Source organism: Manis javanica, chromosome 3 (assembly GCF_040802235.1).
Source record: "Manis javanica isolate MJ-LG chromosome 3, MJ_LKY, whole genome shotgun sequence".
NCBI lineage: Eukaryota > Metazoa > Chordata > Mammalia > Pholidota > Manidae > Manis > Manis javanica.
The window spans coordinates 152,980,782-153,001,849 of NC_133158.1; the positions used below are offsets into that span (position 1 = coordinate 152,980,782).

The 21,068-nt window shown below is 42.3% G+C and overlaps 1 protein-coding gene across 10 annotated transcripts in view; it reads right to left on the bottom strand.

The window, feature by feature from the left end:
- The window catches only part of MED12L (mediator complex subunit 12L), a 317,585-nt gene that overhangs the window by 228,487 nt on the left and 68,030 nt on the right, over positions 1 to 21,068 (bottom strand). For 7 of the 10 annotated variants that reach the window (XR_005058495.2, XM_037008238.2, XM_037008241.2 and 4 more), the window contains 5 exons: positions 17,789 to 17,899; positions 16,629 to 16,898; positions 12,051 to 12,200; positions 11,192 to 11,318; positions 10,582 to 10,718 (listed from right to left, as the gene is read on the bottom strand). Coding sequence is in view for 9 of the 10 variants with exons in the window: in XM_037008238.2 (XP_036864133.1) it covers positions 10,582 to 10,718; positions 11,192 to 11,318; positions 12,051 to 12,200; positions 16,629 to 16,898; positions 17,789 to 17,899 (795 nt within the window). In the remaining variant the exon portion in view is untranslated. The remainder of the gene's footprint in view (positions 1 to 10,581; positions 10,719 to 11,191; positions 11,319 to 12,050; positions 12,201 to 16,628; positions 16,899 to 17,788; positions 17,900 to 21,068) is intronic. The other 3 variants (XM_037008243.2, XM_037008239.2, XM_037008237.2) reach the window with 1 other exon arrangement.

A 21,068-nucleotide genomic window follows, 5' to 3' on the forward strand; every position in this document is an offset into this window, starting at 1 on the left:
ATTTCTTTTATCTTCACTGCCTGTAAGCTGGTTATTATTATCCCCATCTTACAAATAAGGAAAGCAAGACAAAGATGCCAATAACTTGCCCAATACCACTCAAATAATTAATGCAACTCTTGTCACAACAGAAACCTTGGAAATGAACTGAATGAGCAGAGAAACTGTGTCAGAAGAACCTGTAAAGTTAATCTTGGCTCAGCCTCTGGGGTACACATTGGCCTCTAGGTGAACCCCAAACTTCTGGGCTCTTCTACCTCCACTCCTGGTACTTAAGCACCAGTTCTGCTCTCCCTAAGCTCCAATATTTAAGTCTGTGTAATATGTATTATCACAACATAGCCTCGTGATTATTAGATCTCCAGCTATTGACTTCAAACATTCATTGGGAAGGAGAGACACACCTCTGAGAACTACTAAAGTGCTTTCCCATTCCAGGCACCAAAAGGAGAGTTAGTGGAGTCTCATGGGGCAGTAACAGATAGCTTGTCATATTGGTACTTGAGTCACATATGATAGACCCTGAACAATTTGCAACGTGCACCTGCTAACCTCTAACTGCACACAGGCAAAGGGTCTACACAGGAATGAGAGGCAGATATGCAGAGAGAAACTAAGCCACAGCACATTCAATTAAGGTCAGAGAAAAGGCGCCACAGTAGGAGGTCAAGAATCAGAGTTCTGGCCCTAATATAAGTTAAAACATGTTTTCATGGCAAAAGTAACATTAACAGTTATAAATCTCCAGCCACAGGCAGCAGTAGTAACAACTGAAAATCTTGTTGTGCAGGTCCTGGGTGTTCTACACACATTGCCTCTAATCTTAACACAAACTTTGAACTAAGTGTTGCTACCCCCATTTTACAGATATGAAAACTGAAGTTCAGAGGTGACGTAAGATGGCCAAGGGCATGGACTGGAAGTGATGGGACTATTAGACCTAATTGCAGAGCCCATACTTGATGCTCCTCCCACCATGAATGACTCAAGATCACTGGAAGCAAAGTGGCACGGTGGCTGCACGTGATCTCCTGGGTGGCTCACCACCCCCCATCCCACTGGGAAGCCTGCAGCCCCGGCCCCTCCCACCAGCCACTACTACCAACCTTTCCAGCCTGGATTCTACCTCCCAAGAGACAAGCCAGACTTCTAATCTCACTGACACACAGAAAATTTGAACCATTGCAGTGAACCACCAAAGACTTCATTCCTCCTCTAACATTTGCTAACTAGATGCTCGTAAAAGGTAGGGATTTGTTTTTCTCATGGTTTTATTTTCAGCATCTACCACAGTGCCTGCCGCATAGTAGATTCAATAGATATTCTTAATCAAAGGTAAAAGCAATGTGGAAACAAAAGCAAAAATAAACAAGTGGGACTATATCAAGCTGAAAAGCTTCTGTACAGCAAAGGACACCATCAATAAAACAAAAAGGCATCCTACAGTATGGGAGAATATATTCATAAGTGACAGATCCGATAAAGGGTTGACATCCAAAATATATAAAGAGCTCACATACCTCAACAAACAAAAAGCAAATACTCCAATTAAAAAACGGGCAGAGGAGCTGAACAGACACATCTCCAGAATAGAAATTCAGATGGCCAACAGACACATGAAAAGATACTCCACATTGCTAGTCATCAGAGAAATGCAAATTAAAACCACAATGAGATATCACCTCACACCAGTAAGGATCGCCACCATCCAAAAGACAAACAACAACAAATGTTGGCGAGGTTGTGGAGAAAGGGGAAGGAACCCTCCTACACTGCTGGTGGGAATGTAAATTAGTTCAACCATTGTGGAAAGCAGTATGGAGGTTCCTCAAAAAACTCAAAATAGAAATACCATTTGACCAAGGAATTCCACTTCTAGGAATTTACCCTAAGAATGCAGCAGCCCAATTTGAAAAAGACATTTGCACCCATATGTTTATCGCAGCACTATTTACAATAGCCAAGAAATGGAAGCAACTTAAATGTCCATCAGTAGATGAATGGATAAAGAAGATGTGGTACATATACACAGTGGAATATATTCAGCCATTTGTAACAACATGGATGGAGCTAGAGGGTATTATGCTCAGTGAAATAAGCCAGGCAGAAAAAGACAAGTACCAAATGATTTCATTCATCTGTGGAGTATAAGAACAAAGAAAAACTGAAGGAACAAAACAGCAGCAGACTCACAGAACCCAAGAATGAGCTAACAGTTACCAAAGGGAACGGGCCTGGGGAGGATGGGTGGGAAAGGAGGGATAAGGGGAAAAGGGGGGGCATTACGATGAGCAGACATAATGTGGGGGGGGCATGGGGAGGGTTGTACAACACAGAGAAGACAAGTAGTGATACTGTAGCATCCTACTATGTTGATGGACAGTGACTGTAAGGGGGTATGTGGGGGGGACTTGGTGAAGGGGGGAACCTAGTAAACATAATGTTCTTCATGTAACTGTAGATTAATGATACCAAAAGAAAAAAAAAAGTAAAAGCAATGTGCTGTGTCATACAAAATCAAAGGTAAAACCCAAGATGGGGCAGGGGAAGGGGGTGCAGGATTTACACTTTGTTCACTTCCTGCAACACACACATGCACTTACTTGATACAGAAACATATCTGGCTTAATCTAATAGTTGATTAAGTGTGAAACACTAGAAGGATTCCCATTCCTAAATTAATTAGTTAAGGACACTGTCCCCAACACTATTATTTCACATTATTCTGAAAGATTTAGCCAATGGGAAGGAAAAGGAATAAATATTAGAAAGGATATAGCAACGTTATTTTAGTTTGCCTAAGATAATTATCTCCTACCAACCCAGAGAAATGAAAAATTTTATTAGAATAAAAGAGTTGAGCATCATAACTAGAACAAAACAAACAAGCAAAACATGATGGACAATATTAAGCAGTGAGGGGAATAAATCCTGCATGGTATTTTGTAGAATATTACCCCAGTTATGTCCTCCAGACTATTGTGGTTATTGTGTTCATATATATGTACATAAATACCCAGGAAATTATCCCAAGGATATGGGTGTAAATGAACAGTGGTTACTGCTCAGGCATACAATGAGTGTCTGTTATACAATGCACCCTATTCTAATGTTTTCATAACAATCCTATGATTCTTGAACAAACCAAGGCCTAAAGATTTAGTAACTTGTCAAATGTCTCAAAGCTAGAGGTCACAGACCTAAGAGTCAAATCCAACCTCTCTGGCTCCACAGTGAGGACATTTCTGCCAAAACACACTTTTCTGGACAAGAGAATAGGAAATTGTCCAAATTTTATTTTTTTCACAGTCTTAGTTTTACTTAACTTCTGAACCTCAGTATTCTTATCTGTAAAATGGGGATAGCAGCACATACTTCAAAGACACCCAGAAATGAGTCCAAATTTTGGACTGAAAGGGACTTCTTGATACGAGGAATGTATTCATGTACTATGGTGTAAAAATCACAAGAAGAAATAACTTCTAAAGTGAGAACAGATAAGAGAACGAAAGGATACAAAATTCAAACATCAATAAGGTCTTTCAAATATCAGCATTGTTCATCTGGCCTCATGAACTTGGGCCACACCCACAGTGGTAAAATACTGAAATTATTAATTGTGTTGCAAATAAGCATCATTATCTGTGCTAACAACATGTGTAACAACGATATCCCAAACTTGAAGAAAGGTTCTCATCGTAAGAGGGATTTGTCATGTTTTTCCTTCAAATGCAACAAGGGGAAAGCAGGCCCAAATTTAGTAGATTAAGCCTAATTCAATTCTTACTCAATCACTCAAAATAACCTAATGGTTTCTAGAAACCAATCATGGGCTGTCTTCTATTCTTTAACAAACAAAGAAGGGAGGATAATCGGCAGCTACATCTGAGAGGCAGGCTTCCTTCAGAAACCAGAAGACACTTTGTGAGACTGTTTACTATTTTAAAACAAGAAATTTCTTTATATAATGCCTATGTTATAAAACAATGCCATAAAAGGGAACAGGAAAAAATCAATGATTCATTACTATAAGCAACAGCAAACTAAAAGGACTTGAGATCAGATACTGAATAAAGCTCTTAAATAGCTTTTTAATCTGAGTGAAAAAGACATGTTTATAAATGAAATTAATCACTCTGAGCATTAAACAAAATAATCATCTCTGAAATATTATTCATAACACAGCACCAATAAACATGGGACATTAGAGTAGGGATATTAGCAAGCAAGCTACATGGTTTGCAACCTGAGGCACATTATGGAGATGTGGATGAATTTCAAGAACTGCAGTAAGTCAGGTACTGGTCTGGTCTAAGCTACTAAGAGAACATAGCCTGCTGTATATAGTCACAGTGGGTGTTCTGTCAGAATCACCACATAAAGAATTAAGCCCAAGGTTGTTAATCACAAATTCAGAAGATTCATTAAACATAAATAGTACTCAGTTTTGAAAAAAAAAATATATATATATATATATAATATATATATATATATGCATGTTTCCACATGCACATTTCCAAAAAATATTTGAAATGGTTGATTTTTGATGAGCAAAAGGGCAGGTTTTCTCGCCTCATATCCTTAGGATCGGTGTTGACAGCCTTTAGATCTTGTGACATCTAAGAAACAAAATATACACCATGAAAGCAAAAAACAACTATTTTTTAAAGCGGCAGTTAAAAACAGCACAGCTCTGAGTTCTAAGAAAGGAGGTAGATAACAGAATTAAAACAAATTCCTCTATTTAAATCAACTAATTGTCATTAATTTGTGTCGTGCCAAAAAATGAGTTTGCTATTCCTTATTTAGATCAACATTTAAGTACAAATGGAGAAAACAGAATTTTGAGCAATATGTTATTATGCACCAGAGATCATACATTAGATGAATTATAATCACAAACCCCTCCAAGAGTCTTTGAAAATTGCCATGTCTCCCATACTGTAAATAACTAAAACACTAGACTTAATTTCCAAAAGTCATCAGTAGATAGTATAATAAACTTTACTGTTTGTCTTTTATGAAGATGAGAAGGGAAATAGAAATTTCTAAAACATGATGCTAGGTTCAACTCACTTGACAATCAGATGTGACCAACCAGGAACATAACTGGCATTTGCAAGGTGCTTTCCGTACACTATCATATGAAGTGGAGTCTACTAGGAAGGCCATTGTATTGACAAAAAGAACGATACTAAGGAAGATACATAACTAGTCTGAGGCCACCCAGCTACCTATCGGCCAAGCCATGATTCAAAGCCAGGTCTGAACTGGCCTCAAGTTTATGATATACTACAAAGGCCACATTGCTCAACTTGGGGATTTAGATTTTCTGACTTAAATATTTCTTATTATGTTAAATTGCCAGTCTTTAAAACTCACAGATTATTTTACAAATAAATACACCAGTACAGATGTGGAAATGGTTCATGGCAATTATGAATTTTTTCTCTCCTTTTTCCAAAGTTACACCTGACAATTGTTTGTCCAGCTATAGTTACCTGAAATAAATGATTTTTTGAAGAAACAGTGCAAGGAATAAAATGTACTAGTTAAGAGTGGCATTCTGGAACGATTTTCGATTCTAATCCCTATTCTTCCACCAGTGAACTGGGTATGAGCTTGGACAATTTACTCATCCTCTCTGAGCTGTGGTTTCCTCATCTATAAAGGAGATTGAAAAGAAAAATTTTTTTAAACACATATCTCATTGGCCAGAGAAAAATTACATAACACACTTAAAACAAGGGTCCCTTGGGACTGCTGTGGAGACGGACACACACACATAACTCTCACACAATCCACTGACCCATAAAGCACAGCCAGCATCTGTAGGCTTTTTACTTTATTTGGCACCAAGGCTTTCTGGTACATTCACATGTACTGACGGTACAACTGACACATTCTATAGATCTCACTGTTGCATTCATCCTACCCTTCCACACCAAAGCTTGTTGAGGGGTTTCCCCTTCTGGTTCCTGTCCCAGCAGCTTTTTTATGAACCCTGATAAACAAACTCAGTACACATCTCCTGAGGACCTGCTGGGGCCAGGTGCGGTGCTAGAGGCTGATGACACGCTGGCAGCAGGGCAAACACAGATCCCCACCTTTGGAGCCACAGGCTTCCAGCAGGGCAAAGAGAGACCGGGCAGAGCAGTGACAGAAACTGAGACTCTGCCTTTCAGATCGTGGGGGTTGGAGCTCTTCAGCCAGTCTGACACAGACCTGGTACGGTCCCTGAGGCCTGTGCCCCTGGCAAAACACCTGTTCTGGGCACTGGGCCTCTGCCACTCAGAAAATCAGTACGAACTCATCACACCTGTTCTGAGAATGCTTCATGAATATTCTACACATAAGCAAATGTGAACAACATGTAGGTTTTTGGGTTTTGAGTGTGCAATGGTTCCAACAGCTGGGAGAGAGGAAATGCGTGTGCTGACATTCTGTTGCTGTCTGGGCCAGTCCTGACCAGGGCAGCTGTTTCTGGAGTAGCAGAGAGAGAAGTGAAAAGTCAGGTCTTCCTGCCACCTTTAGACTTTCCCTTCTATCCATGTCCCCAGGGCAGCCAAGGATGCAGCTGCTTCCCCCTTCCTGCCCAACACAAACTAGGAGAGAAGCCAAGAGGAAGGAAGTGGTCAGGTCAGCAGCCCTGCCCCCTGCTGCTTGAGGAGAGGTCAGCAATGTGATCCCTGCCTGCAGGTCACAAGGGACAACTCAAGTCAGGCTTGACTCAGAAGGTCCCCCACCCCCACAGTAACTCCCTCGTGCGGATGATGTCAGGCTTCTCCTCCTCCATCACCCGGGGTACCAATGGTTCTGAAACAGTAAAGAGGCAGGTAAATGAGTAAATCTTGTAAAGAACACATACCAGGAGATGGAAAGTGACAGGCATCTAGGCGAACATGGCCAAGCCAGGCTGCCTGGCCTGCACAGCATTCTAAGATTGGGAAAGGTTACATTGTCTTGACATGCTGAATGAACAGTGGGTCTGCAGTTCCAAGTAGAATCTGAGACATGCCATATTCAGAAAGAGCATGCCCCTTTCCCATCACCTCAGCAGCCCTGTACACAGCAGCCCACCATCAGTTCATACCACCTGCCTGGCTAGCCCATTGCGTGACACCATCCCAGTGCTAAGTGTTACGTCTGTTTATCTCACACTACACTGAGTGGAAAATCAAGTAGCATAGGTCAAGAATTCAGGTTTTTGAGATTTGCAATTTCACCAAGCCTTAACACAGAAGCAGTAGCTGAGGACATAGGGGTAGTGGGAGGGGGTGGGTAAAGGACAACTCATTCTGCGTGGAGTGAGCAAAAACAAGTCACAAGGGGCATGTGTGAGGCACTGTCAGCTCCTACTCTCACTCTTGTGGCCATGGCCAACCACAGGCCCAGGACCAAGGCCTCAAATGCCTTCATCCCATGCATTACTATTTTCAACAGGCTTTTACAAATATGAGACTGATTACACACACACACCTGAATCTCAGACCCTCTTTCCCATTTGGACAGCAGCTCTCTCACCACCCACAAGGAAGTGGACAGAAGTGGCTTTCCCTGAGCAGTTCCAGAGAAAAGGGAACTGAGGAAAGTTCCCACATCCTGAACATAAGTGAGGGAGCAGCAGGCTGTGCGGCCCAGGTAGCAGGCACACCTGGCCACAGCTTCGGCAGGTGCAGACCCCACACCCGTGGCAACTGCAGAGGATGGTCGCTTCTTCTATTATCTATCATGTTGTCTAAGTCTTAACACAAATTATGAAACCAAAAAGAGGAAGCACATTTTAAAGAAGTGAGATGTGTTTCTGAACTCTAACCACAGCACTTTATACAACTCCTTATCAAACAATTAAAATAGCTTATCATATTGGTTCTTGCAATGTAATACTAACAAGGATTGCTCAATTATTACCATTAACAATAATAAAGTATATGTATATATGGTGCTTTAGAAATCTCAAGGTGTTCGTGTCTACTTAGAGATAGATAGGGCAATGCTCTATGCCAACTGCACAAGTAGGGACACGAAAGCAGAGCCCATGAGTAACTCTCTCGGTGTCACACAGCTGATCATCAGCATAGCCCTGTAGCTCACATGGATTCCAGAAATACATCAAGCAACTCAGTAGTCAAGAAAACAGTAAGCCCTGGTGAAGAGCAAACATAGAGTTTAAGCATTATCATTTGCATACATTCATATGCACACCTTGATACACAGAGATGCCAAAGACACATTGTAAAAATTAATTTACTGTGTGATCAGTCTGAATTACAGGTTTAAAATACAGTTGTTGTCCTACTCATTAAACAACACAATAACCACAGTGCAACCACTCACTCACACCAAATCTTTCCCAAGTGGAGTCAACATTCAATACAATGACTCCTACCTAAATGGCTAACGCTGCGGTTCCTTGCAATGAAGTGTCAGCAGAGCATCCAGGACGCTCAGCCCTGAGCACCTGTCGCCCTCTAGTGGCCTGCATCTACCTGCATCCCGGGTGAAGTTGCAGTGACCTCCGAATATTTCTCGCATACCCTCTCAGTTCAGAGGTTTGGTTCTTTTAGAATACCCTCAATATATATATTTATTTATACCTTATACACCTATAACACCAGAATAATAATGTTTATTATAAAATTTAGATGAAGCAGAACTTCTGAAAGTGTAAGGTTTTTAAAGACATAAATAATCTAAATAGAAGTTCTATTAATTTCTTCTTGCACCCCAATGGCTCATCTTAAGCACCCACAATGGAGACAAAACTGTGTTTTAGAGAGAACTTTACAGTGTGATTTCATTCAAAAATACCAAAATTAACTTCTGTCCTTGATAAAACACTCATCATTTTCTCTTTCTAGAGTGCTTACGAGTAAATTAAGTCTGCGGGTAAATACAGCTTAAATTCCGAAGTTCCCCAGTTCATTCTCTAGAAAGTTATAGAGTCAGGCTAACCACACAACTTAAGTGTTTTTGGTGGATGTGGAAAAACTCTCACTGAGAAACAATGTAGTCTTCACTCAAACTTGGTGCAGAAAGCTCAGAAGTCTAGAACAATTCTTGAATGGTATGCATCCCTACTTTCTGTCCAAATACATCACTCCTACGTATTAAAAAGCTGAGTACTCGAAGCCTTTTATCTAAGAAAGTCTTTATTACAAACAGACAGACTTTAAGGTTTCCACCCCAAAGGAACACAGTAACACTTCCACCTGTGTCAATAAGCAGAGAATTATGTAGAATTACCATTGCCCCACAGAAGTACTGAAGCATTCCTACTGAGACTAGAAATGAGATGAAAAACACCTGGTCTGTACCTCATTCTCAACATTTCGACATCCTACTTGGCATCAATGATCTTGAACCTCATCTTTCAGAAGGAGGGCAATGACTTACAAATTATTCCAAAAAGAGGAATAACCTGGAACAGGTTCACACCAAGGGAGAACAGAGAAAGGGTTTTGCTTGTTTTATTTCTTCATTCCACACATGCATTCCTAAAGGCTACCACTAAAATCAAAGATACTTACAATCAGTTAACTAAGGTCTTCCTAGAAAGTGGGTACTATGTCTGAAAACTTACTTCGACATTCCAGCGGCTAGCACAACATGGATATACCACCGATGTTTTCCAGTGTGAAAATACAAACTTTTTATTTCTCACCCCCAAAAAAGTTGAGGAAAAATATTGAAAATCCTCTGTTCATAGAGCAGTTCAATAATGGAACAATTTATTTCTAGGGAAGCAAAAGGTAAGTAAGACTGTCTGTGATGGTTAATTTTGTGTGTCCACATGGCCAGCTATGGTACCCAGTGTTTTGGTCACACTCCAGTCTAATGTTACTATGAAGGTTTTTTTTTTTTAATGTGAAAAACAGTTAAATCAGTTAACTTTGAGAAAAGCAATTCTCCCTGAGTGAGTGGGCCTCATCCAATCATTCAAAGGTGATAAGGGAAAAAACAAGGTCCTCAGATTAAGAAGGAATTCTGCCTGCAGACTTAAGTCTGCAACATCCCCATGCTGAGTCCCCAGCCTGCTGGCCTGCCCTGCACATTTCAGATTTGCCAGCCCCCACAATCGGGTGAGCCAATTCCTTAAAGTGAATAGATACTTCTCTCTCGCTTTCATGAAATATATATAAATTTCCCCCCTACTGGTTCTCTCAGGAGAATCCTTTGTCTAATACATTTGTCCACAGATTCTTCAAAGACCCTGACCCCAAGTATTCGGTCACTGCTCTGATGCACAAGACATTAAAATGCATTCCCCCTAAGCTGAAGCCAAACCATTATATAAAGTACAATCACTAGAGGAAGGGTATGCTAACACTTAAATGATGGGGAATGCTGACAAAAGGGCCAAGAAAATGCTTTTCAATCAATACACCCAGCAGACCAGTCCAATGGGCATCTCACTTTAATAATACTGGGTCATTTTAGTCCAATAACAGCATGACTTCAGGGCACAGGCACCTTCATAACAGTTAAGGGGAAAGGCTTTGCTGGAATTTAATGAACAAAAAAGAAGAAAATATGTTGAGAAAATAAAAGGTGGAAAAGAAGGAAGGAAATATTAACTACCTCTTGGTTTTCTTTGTTTTGGTTAGCCCAGAAAATCTTATGATAAAGTGTTTCCATTGAATTGCTGGAGTCAGTTCGGTCAAAACAGTGTCGATCCAACACTTCCAACGTGTGCAAAACCCGACTAATTGTCACACCTAGATGCAGAAATAAAGGAAGTGGTTAGAAAAGTTAAACAAAGAGCAGCATAGTACAAAACCATCATTGCATGGGACACAACACATTTTAGGAGATTATCATTCTTGACAAGTAATGATGCGATAGCATCTTACTACACTGATAGACTGTGAACTGCAGTAGGAGGTGGTGAGAACTTGATAATATGGGTGATGTTGAAAACACAATGTTGTTCATGTGAAACCTTCATAAGATTGTATATAAATACTTTAATATAATATAATAAAATATAATAAAAAAAGAAAAGAAATTATCATTCTCAGCATATAAGAAATCCTAACAAAATCAAAGCTGACATTCTTGACAGCTAGGATCTGAAGGGCACAGGCTGAAGTGCATCTTCAAAATTCAATGGGTGGCTCTGTCAAAAAGCATCTTCATCCAGTGTGAATTGATATATAAGACTCAGAAACCAGCACAGAACCCAACTCACAAGCACTCTTGCTGCCGTGTTCTGTACCTGCTGTTGATTCTTGGCACTTGTCAAAAGACCACCGAACTTCCACTGCACGGCCTCTTTGTTTTATCTGCTGTTCTACCTCAAAAATCCTTGCCCGAACCTGAAAGATAATCACTTCTTATTAACTTGTGTTCGGAGAGCCACAGTGGCTGTCTAAATGATGTCAGGTTTTTCCACATGCGCAGAGCACTCTACAGTGACCTAAAATCTTGACTGCATTGTAGGAAATTCAGCCTGTTGCCCAAGAAGTGTACTTCAAAATTTACAATGGCGACTCAATGCCAGTTTTCAGCAATGTTCCCAAAAATAAATAACTGCAAAAAAAATCTTTACAGGTGAAAAAATTTCAAGACATCATATGAAAACTTGAAAGTTCTAAAATACCACATTGAGTCACTCTCCTATGTATGAAAGCAACTAGCCACATTTTATTAACTTAAGAAAACTAGTTCTAAATATTAGTCACAACCTTGAAGTCACAATTCAAGGTTCTGAAGTTTTTGAACCAAATAACCCAGCACAAATATATAACAGTTACAAACTATCGTAGACTACTAGCTATGGGAATCGTGATCATATACTAAAACTACCACCACATTTATTGTCTGGGTGGTGGAACTCTGCAAGAATTGCCCAGCAAGAGGCTGAGAAGGGAGCAACGCGATGAGCTTCTGCAGCTCAGAGAGGCAAAATACTTCCCCCAGGTCACCCAGAGAGATGGGGGCAGAATGGCAGCCAGGCATCTGAGATGCTGAAACGCACTTGGACCACTGTGCCCTATGCTTCTTGAAGATGGAAACACCCATCAAACCAGAATTATCAGGAAGTCTACCTGCTGATTGAAAGCCGTGTTCCCACCGGGCATGGGGAGGCTGGAGGGGGCCACCTGCAGCAGATCCAGGGGCGAGCCTGGGTTTGAGCTTTTATTGTCATTTGTGGAATAATTCCACACCAAGGCACTTGGGCAACACAGAGTGACAGTCTAGAAATAAAGCAAGAAAATCCACATTATTTAGAGGAAAGAGAAAAGTATAACAGCTTAACAGTAAAAATGACTCCTTGTCATAACTACATTATAACTTCCTACCATTGAGTTTAAAATATGAACACCTTACCCCATTCTGAACTTTTCAAGTGGTAAGACAAAAACTAAGATAGAATTATTAATTTGAAAGGGAGGAAGTACAGCTATTGAGAAATTAAGGAATATAATTCATAAGCTGGTATTCAAGCACAGGAAACCAAGGAAATTTAATAAAAATGCAGTAGTCATCACTTCAAAATTGTCACTTAATATTTTTCACGCAATTTAAAAAAATGAGATGGAATTAGCATATGTAATTTCTAAGGTTATGCAATCTAGAAAGAATGTTTTGTTTTAGGCTCTGAAATAATGGTTCAGTATTAGCTTCCTAAACACTGGGCAGACAGGAACCCTGGACCAGGGAGGAGGCAAACTTTTCCTATAAAAATAAGCTTTTAAAGTCACCTATTCTTTTTTTGTTTTTTTTTTTCAGTAACTCACTGGAAATGTGAACCCTATTCTTAGGTCATAGGCTGGATCTGATTGTAGCTTGCCTACTTCCTTAGACCTTGTAGACATTTTTTAATTCAACCAGATCGCACAAAGCACTTTCTAAGATCATCTTATTAATATGTCACAACAACACCATGAGGAAGGTAGTGTTATTCCCCAATTATACCAAAGAGGGCTATGAGCCACAGAGGACATTAGCAACTAGCCCAAGCTGATTTTGACACACATGCTTGGAACCACTGTGCCAATCCTGCTGCCCCTCAATGTGGAATATTACAGCTCATATTGGAGTGAGCACACTCACTCTGTGCTGAACACTCCTGCGGAAGCTTTCAGTCACATAACCTCAACTCTGTCTCATAATAAATTAGCAACTATCCTCATCCCTCCCCACACACACAGGGAAAAGAGAGGTTCAAGGTTAAAGTTACTAAGTGGCAGAGCAGAAGCTCAAATCAGGTCTGTGATGATTCTGAAGAGTATGTCTTCACTATCATGCTATCATGCCACACAACTATGTGAGCTTAGAGGATGAATGCAATATTGTTTTAATAGAAGGCAAATGTAAATATTAAGAAACAAGATTCTGAGGTCCGAGAGACATCTCTGTGGAAACCAGACAGCAGATACAAAGAAGGTCAAGTCCCTGAACCCCACCAAAGCACCTGCCTCCACTGGCCCACGTCCCTACCTCCATCCCCGTCAGTGAGAATGTGGGCTTCTTGTCACCTGCCCATGATGGAGCCTTTCTGAGTTCTTAAGTCCAAAGCCACCAATACCCAGGCCACTGAGGTACCAAACATCCCTATTCTCAAGCTCTCCTCCTACTAGTTTACCCTTGGCTTAGAAATATGTTCAAGTCTGCCCATCAAAACAAATTTAAAAAAACATCTCCACTCACCTAGTAGCCTCTCTCTTTCTTCCCTTCACAGACATATTTCTCAGAGGAATAGGTGGCATCACTCTCCTCATTCTTATCACCCCCAACCCACCTTACCACGGCTTCTCCCCCACCATTCGGCTAATCATCAGTGACTACCATTCAGTCAAGACCAATTCCAGCCACCTTCTTATCAGACTTCCCCAATCCCAGCGCTGCCCTTTGGAAAGTTTCTACAGCACTGAGAGAAGCAGCTTAGCATGTTGGTTAAAAGTGTGGGCTCCTCATCCAGCCTGTCTGGGTGTGACTTCCTCCTTTGCCACTTGTTTGCTATGTGACCTATGCCACCATTTCATTACTGATGTTACAGGAATAATATTGGTTCCTATTTTATAGAATGGTTCTGAGCACTAAATGACTTAATATATGTTACAGCTTGGAACAGTGCCCTAGAGCATAATAAATGCTACTAAAATGACCAATTATGACAATATTATTCGCATCTGCTCTGCCTCTGTAACAACTCCTACCCTGTCCTCTCCTCTCCAGTCTGGCCAAACTCTCCAGTGGCCTCCGTGGGCTTCTTTCCTCCCCTCTCCCCACCGCCCATGCCCCTCAGGCCCACAGGTCATCTCTCACCACTAATTTTAGGAGATCTCACCCCTCTCGGGCTTTTGACCAGCTAAGTGGCCCAGTGATTCAAATCCACATTATCTGGCTGACTGTCGGCCCTCATCTTTAGAATCAGACATGTAACATATTGAACATATTCACCTGGAGAGTCTAAGAGACTAAAATCGTCCAAAATAGCCCAAAACTCACCTACACTTTTCCAAACTGATCTCTTTGCCTGTCTCTCCTCCCCCTACCTTGCCGCTCCCACAGAGATTCTGCTGTGGCCACAGCAGTCTAACTAAACCACACAACTAACGGGGTCACTTCCCTACACAAGACCCTCCAATGACATCCCACTCATAAGGCACACAGGGGGCCATCTACATCTTGACCCCCAACAGATTTTATACTTTATGTTCCATTTATACCAACCTGCACACAGGTGACTGTTAAACCCTCTGCTGGGAACACTCTTATCACATTTTCTTTTCTTTTTTAAACTCGTATTATAAGCACTAGTCAAGACCACTTCCCTCAGAAAGCCTCCCAGAATTCCAGGTTGAGCTGAAAGTTCCACTTCTCAACTCCCTCAGCTCCCCAGGCATCCCTGCACTAGCCCTTTTCATAGTATATGGCAACTGCCTGGTTATGAGGCTTTCTCCCTGACAAACTCTCCCAGAGAACAGACCATGTCGTCATCCAGCCCTGATCCAAAGCCCTCAGCAAAGAGCAGGACACATTAGGATCTCAAGAAATGTGACCTGAACAGTGACTCCTCTAAAGCAGTGCTGTGCCTCATTCCTGAGAGTATCAGCCCAGTGGCCTGCACGCTCAGGGACATTCAGGATCAGCCCAGCAGCCTGCACACTCCCAGATGTTCAGGATCAGCCCGGTGGCCTACATGCTCCCGGATGTTCAGGATCAGCCCGGCAGCCTGCATGCTCCCAGCTGTTCAGGATCAGCCTGGTGGCCTGCACACTCCTGGATGTTCAGGATCAGCCCGGCGGCCTGCATGCTCCCAGATGTTCAGGATTAGCCTGGTGGCCTACACACTCCCGGATGTTCAGGACTCCCAGATGTTCAGGATCAGCCTGGCGGCCTACACACTCCCGGATGTTCAGGACTCCCAGATGTTCAGGATCAGCCCGGTGGCCTACATGCTCCCGGATGTTCAGGATCAGCCCGGCAGCCTGCATGCTCCCAGATGTTCAGGATCAGCCCGGTGGCCTGCATGCTCCCAGATGTTCAGGATCAGCCCGGTGGCCTGCACACTCCCAGATGTTCAGGATCAGCCTGGTGGCCTGCACGCTCCCAGATGTTCAGGATCAGCCCGGCGGCCTGCACACTCCCAGCTGTTCAGGATCAGCCTGGTGGCCTGCACACTCCTGGATGTTCAGGATCAGCCCGGCGGCCTGCATGCTCCCAGATGTTCAGGATCAGCCTGGTGGCCTACACACTCCCGGATGTTCAGGACTCCCAGATGTTCAGGATCAGCCTGGCGGCCTACACACTCCCGGATGTTCAGGATCAGCCCGGTGGCCTGCACACTCCAGGATGTTCAGGTTCCACCCAGTGGTCCACACACTCCCAGATGTTCAGGATCAGCCTGGTGGCCTGCACGCTCCCAGATGTTCAGGATCAGCCTGGCGGCCTGCACACTCCCAGCTGTTCAGGATCAGCCTGGTGGCCTGCACACTCCTGGATGTTCAGGATCAGCCCGGCGGCCTGCATGCTCCCAGATGTTCAGGATCAGCCTGGTGGCCTACATACTCCCGGATGTTCAGGACTCCCAGATGTTCAGGATCAGCCTGGCGGCCTACACACTCCCGGATGTTCAGGATCAGCCCGGTGGCCTGCACACTCCAGGATGTTCAGGTTCCACCCAGTGGTCCACACACTCCCAGATGTTCAGGATCAGCCCAGTGGCCTGCACATTCCTGGATGTTCAAGCACTGCACATGCCATGATGTTTGGCAGATGAACAGAACTGATCAATTCTTGGGATTTTAAAGAAATAGAAGGCAACCAACTCAAGGTGTTCACTGAGGAAACTACAAAATGCTGCATGAAGAAGCAGTCTTCCCAGAAGTACAGTAATACAGCTGCCTTACTCTGTGGGTTCCCTGAAGGACTTCAAATCATTTTACTACTTAATGGCCCTAATAAAGGACAACTACAATAACTTTCTTCTAGACAGAAGCAACAAATCTTCTCTCTGATCCAGCATAGAGAATTAAAAACATGGTATTTCAATCTATAAATTACTTACTTAGGTGAATAAAAAACTAGCTGTGACATGAAAGTTGAAGATGCAATTCTCAACTCAACTGTTTCCTACACTGAATTTTAACACAAAACAGCAAATGCCAAGGACTTACCTGCAACATACAACTAAGTCCATAAACCAGGGGGCCATGTTGTGCACAGGAAAGGAAGTCTGAGAAGGCCAGCTGCCCGGGGCTCATGCCGGGGCCGGGGGCGCCAGGGCTGGGGGCCCCGATGCTCGAGTTGTTTGGTCCTATGATCATGTGTGGCGAGTGAGCAGCAAAGAGGCTGGGGCTGTCACTCAGCAGCAAGGCAAGACGCCGGGCACAAAAGTAGGCAAGACGACGAGACAGGTAAGCTGACTGAACGAACTCATCTGAATACTGAGAAGCACAAGGACACCAGACTTCAGTCATGTTTTATGCTACTTAGTGAAGTAACTATTTTAAAACATACTTTCATTAAAGAAAAAAACCTTTAATGGTACTATATAGACCAGTGCTATTTTATACAAATAGAATACAAGCCATAGATATAATTGGAAATTTTTCTAGTATCCATTAAAAAAAAAACAGGCAAAATGAGAAGAATGATGTATTTAGAACAACGTATTCAAAATGTTACCATTTCAATGTGTAAGCAACACAGAAAGTATTAGTAGAATATTATTCACTCTTTTTTTCCATACTAAGTTTGAAAGCTGGTATGCATTTTATACTAATAGCACATCTCACACTGTGCTTGTCCCATTTCAGGGGCTCCAGAGCCATCTGCCTAGTGGCTACTCTGATGGACAGTGCAGATACAGGCCACCTCATGGCCAATACACAGGACATTAGCACGGTGTGGTCTTTCAGGGGGACGAGGGAGAGAAGGATTCTTCACTAGATACTCTTTTAGACTATTTGAATTATCAAATGCATGTATTATCTTTCCAATAAATTTTTTAAAATAAATTTCATCCTGATAGCTGAAATTTAACATATCTTAGACTAATTATTAAAATAGGAAGCTCCCACCCCCTAGCTCAAAGAATGTCAAAAGAATAGAAAATACTTAAAAAGGACCATGTGGATAAAAAACCATGAACACGGCCAGTACGGATGATTGCTAAAACTTACAAGAAGCCTTTGATCACCCTGCATGGTTTGGCATCAATATATTTTTTCCCATTTCAAAAAGAAATGTTTTCCTCTTTCACTCTACTTACTTATCATTCTTATCAGACTCACTGCACACAAAAATAATTGTCTCATGGTTACATATACTGTACCTGCAGCATCAATGGTAACAAGAGTTTAAGAAGATCATCATCCATTGGTCTGATCTTTTCTAAAACATCCAAGATCCATGTCAAATATTCATGTTTTTCTAGCATTCCTTCCTTAAATGAATAAAGAAAAATTACACCAATAATGTTAAAGCAAAACCAACTAAAACTCAAAAAAGAACACTGTTATGTTCATACGTAACTTTATTATTGTTCCTGTGGTTGTAGTAAAACATAGTCTCCTTGATCATAGTCCAAATTCTAAACAAAGAACTGGTGTTATTTTATATGCTTGGTTTGAGGATTTGTGAGGGGAGGGGATTTTTGTTAATCTGCCTCATTCTAAACTGAAAAAATTAATTCCTACAAGAAAGGAAATTTAGAAGTGTTCAGACTCCCAGGGTGTATCAAGAGCCTGGCTAGATTTCAGGGGAGTGTGAACTTATACTGACAGGAGGACACTTGACCAGTGATGATAATTATAAAGAACAAAAGCACACATCACACCAGCATCTCAACAAGAGGCTGAAAATCCCATCAGATCCAATGCCTTCTCAATAGCCCCATCTCTATCCTAAAATGAATTTTAGACACTATAACCTACCTATAAAACGTAACCTTAAAAATCAATATAATGCCTAATTAACTAAAACTTAAAGAAATGAAAGGAATCTTTAATAAAATAATATATAAACATTAAAGGATAACTACACTAAAAACAATAACACACCCACAAACTTCCAAATGCCCCAGAGGGGTGGCATACAGCCCCTCTTGACATGACACTATTAACACTTTCATCTATTACCTTCGCATGTACATACATATAAATACATTCTTTATGGCATTCTATGCACACATATATTTAATGTTATATTATAGTTTTGTACTTTGATTCACATAATGAAAGAATCTTCAAGATAGAAACAAAAAGCTATGTTTCCTGGGAAAGGCACGTACACTTTTATGGTTATGCTGGTAATAATCTTCTTAGTTATTTGAGCTCCTACTTTTGTTACTAGAAACTATTACATTATCTGTGTGTCACTAGCAGTCCACTACCATGGTTATCAGTGACTTGTGTGAAAATACACTGATAAATTATAATTTCAGTATTTAAAAGATTACAGTGAGAGTACACTGACATATCAAAGTATCTACTTGTTGCTAGTTTGATTTTTAAAATGCTTAGAGTCAAAAAGAGTTAAAAGGTTAGTTAAAGAAAAAAGGTACTTTAAAATTTTAAGACCAAAACCATCATAAGACTGTTTATAAATGATACCTGAAAGATAAAAAAAATTTTAAGACCAGTGTGGGTAAAATTGCTGTATATCCAGAATCTCTCCCCTAGACTTAGTGCGTCTCCATATCAATAGGTGTTTGCAAGGGGTGGAGAGTAGTCCATCTCCATATCAGTAGGTATTACAAGGGCGAGCCTAGGGTTTATCTGTTTATTTGGACCAGAGAGGTTAGGTGAGGCCCCTTCCTCTGCAGCCAGGTTGCGAGGGACATGGAGTGCAGAAGTGGATGACTGCTTGTAAGAAATGAATGGGTTTCTCCCACTTTATTTCTCTCTTTGACTGATTTCAGTTTCAAAGATATTTAGGCCTGGGATTTTCCCCACAGATTTATATCTGAGGTAGTCAGCAGGATCTCTGCTCCTGAAATCTGTCTACATGGGTACAACCCTTGGGTGGGCTGCCCCTAGAGATGGTGGGGAGATGCCCGGAACCCACCCTGTGGATAGTGGGGAGGACCCAGTGGCTGCAGCGGTAGAGGGTGCAGCTTCACCCTGGAGTCCTCATCTGTGGGGCTTCCAATTGTGGAGCCCCTAGTGGGGAACTGGCCTTGGATAAAGCACTTCCTAGAGGGGTGTGGCCTTCCTCAGAATTGGGGAAGGGTGGAGACACTGGAAGCTGCAGAATTAGCCCTCTGTGAGATAGAAGACTGCTTAGAGGCCCTGAGTGACTGTGTAGCAGCTGGGATTGTGGGATGTCTTTGCTCAAGATAGTGGAAACTGTTATTGAGGAGAGAGAGAGAGAGACTTCCGCAGGAGAGACACACTTCAGCATCGCTTGGAGGAGCTGGGTGATGACCTGTGGATGCCTTTAAGAAAGAGAGTTATTGAAGAAACAAGTTGCTCTCTAGGAAGTTTCCTTAGCAGCAGCGAGGGAGAAGACAGCATAAGAAGACCATGAGGGAGGGGGAGGAAAGAGCAGTGCCTTCAGCCCCAGATACAGTAGAGGACATGTTGGGAGAGGATGAGGGGTTGGGGCTGAAGACCAAACTGTTGTTGAGGCTACCGCCTGAGGCACCAGTCTATCCTACATTAAAGGCCTGCCTCGTTGTAATTTAGAAAGTAAAAATGGAACAACTGTGGGCATCTCAAAGGGAGGAGTCACCCCCTTCCCAGACTGTGGAGCACTCCATGCTCCACCCCTACACCCAAGATGAGCTGGTGGACATGAGTGTCCAGTATAGGCAGAGGCCATGGGAACCTCTGCCTACATGGCTTTTGCTTCTCTGGAATATAGGGGTGAAAACATTGTTATGTCAGGTTCTGAAATGGGTAGACTGGCTTCTCTGATGGCACACCCTTCCCTCCAGAAGCAGCTGCAAAGTGCCCATCACACCTCAGAGAATCAGGTGCTTCTCGATTGGCTGACAGTAGTCATCAGGGCAGTTTGGCCTAATCTGGGTGACTTACCATACTTACCCACTAACTGGAAAATGTATGCAGAGTTCCAGCAGGTGTTACAGTAGCTGGGCATGAAAAATATCATTTATAGTAAGGACCCCCAGGGCCCTGATGAGGAGATGTTCACCATAGGAATGAGAAATCTTGTGCTCCATACAGCAACCCCATCTCTCTTTGGGTTCCTAGTGACTATTCTTGCCCCTCACATAGGGCAACCCATAAGTGAGGCTATTCGTACTTTAGCAGATCTGGGGGAGGTTGAAACAATAAGAGCACGGAAGGAAGTACAGGCTGCGATTGAAAGAGAGGTACAAAGGGCCCGTGAAGGTCTCAAGGACCCAGATGTGGGTTGATTTGATAAAGGCTGGGGTAGTGAAAGAAAAACTTGATGGGCAGCCCAATAGGATCTTGTTAGACTGTGGCACCAATTAAAACCAGAGCAGCTGTTTCAGCTGCTGAGATCCACGATACAGAAGTCGGAGGCAAAGCCCATGTCTAGACTGTGTCCTTGCAAGACTTCCTGGGGGACAGTATTCAGGCTCTGCCTGGACCCTCACCCCTACAGGAGGATGACTGGGCACGGCG